Here is a 9,493-nt window from a genome sequence, read left to right on the forward strand (position 1 = left end):
CCCCTGCAAGCCTACGTGGTAGTAGCTAGAGAAAGGCTCTACAAGTTGCTGGTAACTGGGGGTGGGTGGGGAAGACCCCCCAAGGGATTATGGGCTCTGGGGCAGCCACAGAAGGTGATGCTGGTGAGTGTCCTTGAGTGGATTTCTTTGGGGGCTGCCAGGGTCTGAAGGGCTGGGAAGTGCCTGTTTCTCATTCTGGTCACCTAGGCAGTACTGGCCTAGTGGTGCCTTCTGGGCACCCTGGCCAGTACACAGGGTTTGGGGGCAGGGAGGACCCTAATTTCATGTCTATTCTCCAGTTGCTAGTGGTGAGGCTATGAATTCCATTACATTTTGGAGTGGGAAGTGTTCTTATTGCTAAAGAACTGAATGACAAACTTCTTTTCTAGGGTCTTGACTTCACAACCTCAGGCAAAAGGGCAGAAAATCTGAAGGTTCTTGAGTCACATACAGTTGACCCTTGAACAACACAGGTTTAAACTCCTTGGGTCCACTTATTATTAATTACTTTTTAGACGGAGTCTCACTTTGTCACCCAGGCTGGAGTGCAGTGGCATGATCTCGGCTCACTGCAACCTCCACCTCCCGGGTTCAAACGATTCTCCTGCCTCAGCCTGCCAAGTAACTGGGATTACAGGCACCCGCCACCACACCTGGCTAATTTTTATATTTTTAGTAGAGACAGAGTTTCAACATGTTGGTCAGCCTGGTCTCGAACTCCTGACCTCAGGTAATCCGCCTCTCGGCCTCCCAAAGTGCTGGGATTTGCGTGGGTCCACTTGTATGTGAATTTTCTTCCACCTCTGCCACACTGAAGTAGCAAACCAACCCCTCCTCTTCTTCCTTCTTCTCAGCCTACTCAATTTGAAGAGATGGAGACCTTTCTGATGACCCACTTTTGCTAAATGAATAGAAATATATTTTCTCAGCCAGGCACGGTGGCTCATGCCTGTAATCCCAGCTACTTGGGAAGCTGAGGCAGGAGAATCACTTGAACTTAGGAGGCGGAGGTTGTAGTGAGCTGACATCGTCCCACTGCACTCCAGCCTGGGTGACAGAGCAAGACTCCGTCTCAAAAAAAAGAACTATACTATCCTGGCCAACATGGTGAAACCCTGTCTCTACTAAAACATAAAGAAATTAGCCACCATGGTGGTGTGCGCCTGTAGTCCCAGCTACTCGCACTGGGGTCTTGCCACTGCACTCCAGCCCGGGCGACAGAGCAAGACTCCGTCTCAAAAAAAAAAAGAACGATATTTTCTTTTCCTTATGATTTTCTTCATAACATTGTTATTTTCTCTTGCTTGCTTTATTGTAAGACCTTTATATAAAAAGCAAAATATGTGTTAGTCAACTGTTTAGGTTATCAGTAAGGCTTCTGGTCAATACTGGGTTATGAGTAGTTAAATATTGGGGGAGTCAAAAGTTATATGCAGATTTCTGTGTGGAGAGCAGGGGTGTGTAAGTTCCCCTAACCCCCAAGTTGTTCAAGGGTCAACTGTATTTGTTTTGGCGACAGTTTTTTGTTGTTGTTTGTTTAAGAAACAGGGTTTTGGGCTGGGCGCGGTGGCTCACGTCTGTAATCCCAGCACTTTGGGAGGCCAAGGCGAGCGGATCGCTTGAGGTCAGGAGTTTGAGACCAGCCTGGCCAGCATAGTGAAACCCCATCTTTACTAAAAATACAAAACAAAAAAAAAGCCGATGTGGTGACACATGCTTGTTAATCCCAGCTACTTGAGAGGCTGAGGCAGGAGAATGGCTTGAACTCGGGAAGTGAAGGTTGCAGTGAGCCAAGATCACACCATTGCCCTCCGGCCTGGGCAATAAGAGTGAAACTCTGTCTCACTGCAGGCTGGAGTGCAGTAGCACAACCATGGCTCACTGTAACCTTAAGCTCCTGTGCTCAAGCAATCCTCTCGCCTCAGCCTCCCAACTAGCTAGGACTAAAGGCCTACACCACCATACCCAGCTAATTATTAAAATTTTTTGTAGACTGGGCACAGAGGTTCACGCCTGTAATCCCAGCACTTTGGGAGGCCAAGATAGGTGGATCACCTGAGGTCAGGAGTTAGAAACCAGCCTGGCCAACATGGTAAAACCCTGTCTAAAAATACAAAAAATTAGCCAGGCATAGTGGCGCGTGCCTGTGATCCCAGCTACTCAGGAGGCTGAGGCAAGAGAATTGCTTGAACCTGGGAGGCGGAGGTTGCCGTGGGCTGAGATTGCACCATTGCACACCATCCTGGGCAGTAAGAGTGAAACTCTGTCTCAAAAAAAAAAAATGTAGAGTCTGGCTATGTTATGTTATCCAGTCTGGTCTCAAATTCCTGGCCTTGAGTGATCCTCCCACCTCTGCTTCCCAAAGTGCTGGGGTTGCAGGCCTGAGCCACGGCACCTGGCCAACAGAATTTATTGAGTAAATAATTCAAAATTGCTGCATTTGCCTTAATATTTTTAACAGTAAAATATAAATGAGTCACCCAAAGCACAGTGTTATAATTCTTGAATCAGGGAAACTACATATTGACTTTGATCTCTCAAAAGCTTGATATACCCAGGCATTATGAAAAGGAAGAAAAATGTCGCTTTCTGGGTTTAATTTTTATTGCTGCAAATAGGAATAAGCAGATCTTAAAGGTTATATGGACAAATTATATCTGTAACTACCTACAATTTGTGAATTTTAAAAATGTTTTATTTTAAACATTTCCAAACATACATAAAGAGTATAACAAACCCACACATACCTATCACCTACATTAAATAATTATTATTTTGTAAAATATTTATAATTTGTTTTTTAGTTGAAGTATTTTTGTTTTTGTTTTGAGATGGAGTTTTGCTCTTGTTGCCCAGGCTGGAGTGCAATGGCGTGATCTTGACCTACTGCAACCTCCACCTCCCAGGTTTAAGTGGTTCTCCTTCCTCAGCCTCCCGAGTAGCTGGGATTATGCAATTACAGGCGCTCACCCACACCCAGCTAATTTTTTGTATTTTTAGTAGAGTTGTTGGCCAGGCTGGTCTTGAACTCCTGACCTTAGGTGATCCACCCACCTCGGCCTCCCAAAGTGCTGAGATTACAGGCATGAGCCACCGCACCTGGCCTAGTGGAAGTATTTTAAAGTAAAGTCCAGACAACATAATATTTCTCCCTTAAATATTTCCACATATAAACTCTAAAAAAGGGAGAGGCCATTTAAAAAATATAACCGCCAGCCAGGCGCAGTGGCTTACACCTGTAATCCCAGCACTTTGGGAGCCCGAGGCAGGCTGATCACGAGGTCAAGAGATCAAGGCCACCCTGGCCAACACAGTGAAACCCCGTCTCTACTAAAAATACAAAAATTAGCTGGGTGTGGTGGCGTGCACCTGTAGTCTCAGCTACTCGGGAGGCTGAGGCAGGAGAATCGCTTGAACCTGGGAGGCAGAGGTTGCAGTGAGCCGAGATATATATATATATAAAACTGCAATACCATTATCACACCTAAGAAACTTAACAATATCCCTTTAATATCATCTAATGTCTGGATCCTATTTAAGTTTCCCACTTGCCCCCAAAATGTCTTTTTACAGTTGATTTGTCTTTTTGTATATTCAGATAAATACCCCACCTTTGGTAAGTTTTCTTAGACCCCCTTAGTTAGAACTAATCACCTGTCTTGGCAACAGATCATGCCTTGCTTTAGAGTTATCTATGGGCACCAAATTGCATGCACCTTGAAGTAAGTGATTTTTGTCTTACTATTTTTAATTCTGCTATGCCTCCATCCTCAGAATAATGCCTAGACTACCAAAAAACTGCATTACATTTTGAAAAGAAATGATACTGGCCAAGCACAGTTCTGTGGTTAAGGTCATTAATAGGCAATGGCTACTCATTCTAATTTCAATTTTGGGGTCATGAAATACTACTGTAAGATTTATTTCTTCTCTCTCTTCGTCCTGTTTCTCTTTCTCTCTCCCTCCATCCTTCCATCCTAGAAAAACTTCTCCTTCCATCCTAGAAAAACTTCTCTTTGTTAATAACATGAGACTTTTTTTGTAGAACCTTCTGACAGAAGTAGCCTTAGAAGTCTTGCATTAAAAGGCTTCTCTGATTCTAGGTAATACAAACCAAGGAGAATTAATGTTGAATTTTCTTTGAAGTATATAACATAGATCCATCCAATCAGCAAATGTCTCTATTTACAGCTCTGGGGTTAAACAGTAAGAACCCTTGCCAGAGTAAGTGAGTGGGAAACTACATTTATGATCAGCCTTACATAAAACAAATCTTTGAGGCCGGGCGTGGTGGTTCACACCTGTAATCCCAGCACTTTAGGAGGCTGAGGGGGGCGGATTGAGGGGAATTCAAAACTAGCCTGGCCAACATGGCAAAACCTGTCTCTACTAAAAATACAAAAATTAGCCAGGCGTGGTGGCACATGCCTGTATTCCCAGATGCCCACGGACTGAGGCATGAGAATCACTTGAGCCCAGGAAGCAGAGGTTGCAGTGAGCCGAGACTACACCACTGCACTCCAGCCAGGGTGACAGAGTGAGATTCTGGGTCAAAAAAACAAAACAAACAAACAAAAAAACAAATCTTTGCATATAGTAACTTTGTTGAGTGCCTACTACAAGCAGGGCAGAATGCTTTACATATATTCTAACATTTTTTCCAACTCTCTCCCCCGCTAGGTTTGCCCCCATTTTGCAGATATATAAACTGAAACTCATGAAGGTTAAGTAATTTACTTCAAGTCAGCTATTAATAATAATAAGTATAGCAGGGACAGGCTCTGAACTCAGGTCCATTTGACTGCAAAACCCAGACTGAGAACGAAAATGGGGTTGAAACAGAGCAGGGTCTAGCCAATTTCAGGGAACGTTAAGATGTTGCCTTTTAACTTTAACTTACAGCTTGAACTTCAAACTATTTGTTTTAAAATAACCGGTCCTTTACTTATTGCAGTATTTACGAGAGGCGTGCAGACAGAACCAAGGTGTTGGGCACCAGACAGACCTGCGTTCTGATGGCATCGCCGCCACTTACCAGTGACGTGACCAGAGCCTCTCTGAGTCTTAATAAGACTTTGCACCCACCTTGCAAAAATGCCGAGGGGAATCCGGCTCAATGTCTGGCACACACACAGCCCCTGGTTCTGTGAAATTGTTACCATTGCAGCCCACGCGACAAACTGCAAGGTGAGGCTGCTGGCTTAGGGGAGAGTTAGGAGGGAACCCAAGGACGAAGCCAGCTGGCAGGGTCGTTTGCAGAAAGAGCTTCTCCTGACAACCTCCCCAGCTGATTCTTTTGTTTGTTTTCCTTCAACCTAGGGTTTTTGTTTTGTTTTTGTTGTTGTTGTTGTTTGGCGGAAAAAGTCAGGACTCCCTGGGAGTTATTCTGAAATAAACTTTACAATTTAATTTTAATGATCTCCATATGTGCACAGCACCACATTTTTGGAGCTTTTAATGTGATTGGATTAATTCTAATTTACCCGCCTGCACCGGGGAGCCTCTCCTGGGACCCTCGGGTCTGCGGCTCATTTTTCCGGACCCCCTTTTACTGTTTGTTTATTTGCTTATTTAAATATTTTGTTTTATTGTATTTTATTTAATACAGGGTCTGGCTCTGTTGCCCAGGCTGGAATACAGTGGTGCAATCTTGGCTCACTGCAACCTCAAAGGCCTAGACTCAAGCGATTCTCCCGCCTCACCCTCCTCAGTAGCCGGGACTACAGGCACGCACCAGCACGCCCACTAATTCTTTTTTTTTTTTTTTTTTTTTTTTTTTTTAAGTAGAGAAGAGGTTTCGTCATGTTGGCCAGGCTGGACTCGAGTGATCCTCCTGCCTCAGCCTCCCAAAGTGTTGGGATTACAGTCCTGAGCCACCGCGCCAGGCCCGGATCCCCTTTTAGAAGGGTTGGTTTTCCCTCAGGTCTTGGCTATCAGCGCTCCCCTCTTAGGGGTTCCACCTCCTACTCCCCAAACCTTCAAACTCCTCACAAGCGCCAGGGGTGGCCAAGAGCTACCGGGGTCGGCAGGTAAGGAAGACCGCGGCGAGCGGCAGGGGGCGCCAGCGCCCGCGTTCTGCCGCTTCACGTCAGCCGCACAATGTCCTGCAGGGGGCGCCCGGGAGCCGCGTGCCCAACGGGGAAAGCGAGTCAGCTCCCGCGCGCTCCCCGCCCCACGCGCGTGACAAGAGCGCGCTGGCCCGGCCCACCCGGGGCGGTTGTGGTTGCTGTATATAAGGTGGGGAGGCCGCCGGCCCGTTGGGTTCCGGGCGTTACCATCGTCCATGCGCACCGCCCCACGTCCAGGTGAGTCTCCCATCTGCGGAGACGCGGACGCGCCGGCCCGCGGTTGGCTTGCGGAGCGCGGTGGACGGTTTGGCGCCCACCAGGTGATCCGTACTTTGGATTGTTAATTTCTAGATTTGGCAATTCTTCGCTGAAGTCATCATGAGCTTTTTCCAACTCCTGATGAAAAGGAAGGAAGTAAGTTTTTAAAACAATTGAAAATCTTTACTGAAGTTTTAATTTTTAAAGATGAAAAGATAGCACAGATTTTGAAGAAAGTATTTAAGATAAATATAGCTGTTTTGCTGTTTCAAACGTTTCATATTGAAATGTCCGAATGTGTCCCCTCCACCTGTTATCTGTTAGCTCATTCCCTTGGTGCTGTTCGTGAGTGTGGCGGCGGGTGGAGCCTCGTCTTTTGCTGTGTATTCTCTTTGGAAAACCGATGTGATGTAAGTAGGTCTCAATTTATAAAAACGTTTTTGGCAGTGTTTGGTTGACCTTTAGTTTATGAAATGTACGATAGAAGTTTCCTATTTTTTTCCCATGCATAAGAATGCTAAATTGTGAACTGGGAGTCAGGGTTAAAAAACATCTTTTATCGGAAAACTCATGATATTGTCTACCAATGGGTCAGAAAATGAAAATTAGAAAAAAATTTAATAAAGAAAAAAGAAAGACAAAATATTTAAAAACCCATGATATTAATCAAATTAGTTTATTTCTTGTGTTTATTCTTTTACCCATTGGCCCTCCTCCACTCTCCGGCAGTGAAGTAAAGCTGCTTTTTTTTTTTTTTTAAGTTTTGAAATTTAAAGTTCTTTAGTGGTTTTGGGAGATATATATATACAATAAAGCAATCATTTTAATTAAAATTTTAAAATTTAGCTTATTAGATTTTTACTAATGTGGTAGAATTGATAGATTCAGTTGTCTAGGATGAACCTAATCTCAACTTTGGGTAGAAGAAAGTAAAAAACAAAAACATGTATCCTGGAATATGAGGAAAAGATAAACTTGAAACTGATGGAGGCTGGTGCAGGGCTGGAGAGGGCAGTCCTCTAACCGCTGTAAGAAGGGCCTACAGCCCTGGAGTTCACCACCTGCAGAGTTCAACATGCCCCTCCCACAAACTGAGATAAGAACATTATTGCATGTCCTTGGCTTGGCAGTTTCGCTCCCATGGTTATTCGGTTTGTGGGATCTTTCCGCAATGTAGCCCCATCAAGAGAATACAGGGTACCTCCTACCCTTTAGAGGAATTGATGCTTAATATTTGAGCCACACCTTCAAACTTCCTTAGAGAATTTTCCATCAATTTTAGTTACTACTGATGGTTCCTGATCATTAGTAGACAAATGCCTAAGTATGAGATTGGTTTTGTCCCTAGCACGTTTATAGACCCAGTATCAGTGTTGGTTTAAATCCACATATTTTAATGTTTAATTGGCTTTCTATTAATTTTAGCCTTGATCGAAAAAGAAATCCAGAACCTTGGGAAACTGTGGACCCTACTATACCGCAAAAGGTACTGTTAAATTAAAAACAAATGATTTCCATTTTGCCCAAACCTTAGCACCTTTGTCAGCAAAATAGATTTAGTACCTTACCCTTATTGTGTAACTTAGATCAATTGTGCCTTCATCGAGTAATTAAAATGAGGAAATTTTAAGAGCCTCCTCTAGGCCAGGAGCATTGTCCATCCGCTTATGAGGAGCACATACACTTTTGGAACTTACGGCTCACATAATACATGGCAAACATAAAAATCTGCATACTGGCCAGGCACGGTGTCTCACACCTGTAGTGCCAACACTTTGGGAGGCCCAGGCGGGTGGATCACTTGAAGTCAGGAGTTCAAGACCAGCTTGGCCAACGTGGTGAAACCCCATCTTTACTAAAAATATGAAAATTAGCTGGGCGTAGTGGCACGCACCTGTAAACCCAGCTCCTGGAGAGGCTGAGGCGCGAGAATTGCTCGAACCTGGGAGGCAGAGGCTGCAGTGAGTTGCAGTTGTGCCACTCCACTCCAGCCTGGGCAACACAGCAAGACTCTGTCTTTAAAAAATCTGGATACTGCTAAGTGAAAGTAGGGCACATATGTGTGATCTTTCCCTCTGATTGCATAACACTTAGGAACCCAAGGGCTTTTTAAAAAGGTGGGCTGATAGAAAAAAGCTCACGTTACTATTTTGTGCATGTTTTAGAGACGGAAAGAGGTAGGTACAAACACAATGGTGATGCTTCTTCTAAAGGAGAGTGTGGACAAATCCCAAAGAGGGACAGGCAAATGAAAGTCAAATTTTTAACACAATTTTTTTTTCCTTTTTTCCCTTCAGCTTATAACAATCAACCAACAATGGAAGCCCATTGAAGAGCTGCAAAAGGTCCAAAGGGCGACCAAATGACCAGCCCTCGCCTCTTTCTTCCAAAGAGTACTCTATAAATCTAGTGGAAACATTTCCGCACAAACTAGATTCTGGACACCAGTGTGCGGAAGTGCTTCTGCTGCATTTTTAGGGTTTGTCTACATTTTTTGGGCTCCAGATAAGGAATTAAAGGAGCACAGCAATAACTGCATTGTCGAAAAGTTTGTGCTTATTTTCTTGTAAATTTGAATGTTGCATATTGAAATTTTTGTTCATGATCTATGAATGTTTTTCTTAAAATTTATAAAGCTTTGTAAATTAGATCGTCTGTCATAAAATGCCATTTGTGCAAGATTTCTCAAAGATTAGATATATAAATGGAAGAGAAAATATTTTTATGGGAGAAAAATACATTTGAACCATTAAATTTCATCTTTTAAATAACATCCAGTACAGATTTCTGTGTAAGCTTTTTTTTTCCCCAAGTTCATTCATTCACTAGTAGTTTATTGAGCACCTACTGTTTGCAGTATAGCTAACAAAGCCAAAATTTGGTGGGATAAGTACAATGAGGAAAATGAAGTGGGGATGAGGTTGGAGACTCACAGGAGGATTGATCTTGGAGGAAGTGCTGGGATTCTGGAGGTGGGCTGGAATGCAAGGCATACTGAGATCTGCCCTAAAGATGCCAAGTCATACTGTGATGTTCCTGTGGGGGCTGGGGCGGGGAAGATGGGGAACCTTGCCAGCACCCTTCAGAGTTTGGGGCCACTCTTCCCTCTGGCCAATGGTAACTTGAAGGCTAGAGATACACTCATATCCAACATGCCCCTGGGCTCC

At 44.0% G+C, this 9,493-nt stretch overlaps 1 protein-coding gene across 1 annotated transcript; it reads left to right on the top strand.

Moving 5' to 3' along the window:
- The first annotated feature begins 6,146 nt into the window (after window positions 1-6,146).
- On the top strand, window positions 6,147-9,016 carry C7H15orf48 (chromosome 7 C15orf48 homolog). The gene is made up of 5 exons (XM_050797877.1): window positions 6,147-6,305; window positions 6,420-6,482; window positions 6,651-6,736; window positions 7,752-7,812; window positions 8,624-9,016. Exons 2-5 carry the CDS (start codon window positions 6,447-6,449, stop codon window positions 8,690-8,692), a joined length of 252 nt encoding a protein of 83 aa, XP_050653834.1. The 5' UTR covers window positions 6,147-6,305; window positions 6,420-6,446; the 3' UTR covers window positions 8,693-9,016.
- The last annotated feature ends 477 nt before the right edge of the window (window positions 9,017-9,493 follow it).

This window comes from Macaca thibetana, chromosome 7 (assembly GCF_024542745.1).
Source record: "Macaca thibetana thibetana isolate TM-01 chromosome 7, ASM2454274v1, whole genome shotgun sequence".
Classification (NCBI taxonomy): Eukaryota; Metazoa; Chordata; class Mammalia; order Primates; family Cercopithecidae; genus Macaca; species Macaca thibetana.

What these genes read in the sequence shown, in the direction of transcription:
- C7H15orf48 (XM_050797877.1), top strand. Translation starts at nt 6,447, where the DNA reads ATGAGCTTTTTCCAACTCCTGATGAAAAGGAAGGAA. An exon ending in TCCTGATGAAAAGGAAGGAA is followed by an intron (nt 6,483 to 6,650) that starts GTAAGTTTTTAA and finishes GTTATCTGTTAG; the next exon opens with CTCATTCCCTTGGTGCTGTT. An exon ending in CTTTGGAAAACCGATGTGAT is followed by an intron (nt 6,737 to 7,751) that starts GTAAGTAGGTCT and finishes TATTAATTTTAG; the next exon opens with CCTTGATCGAAAAAGAAATC.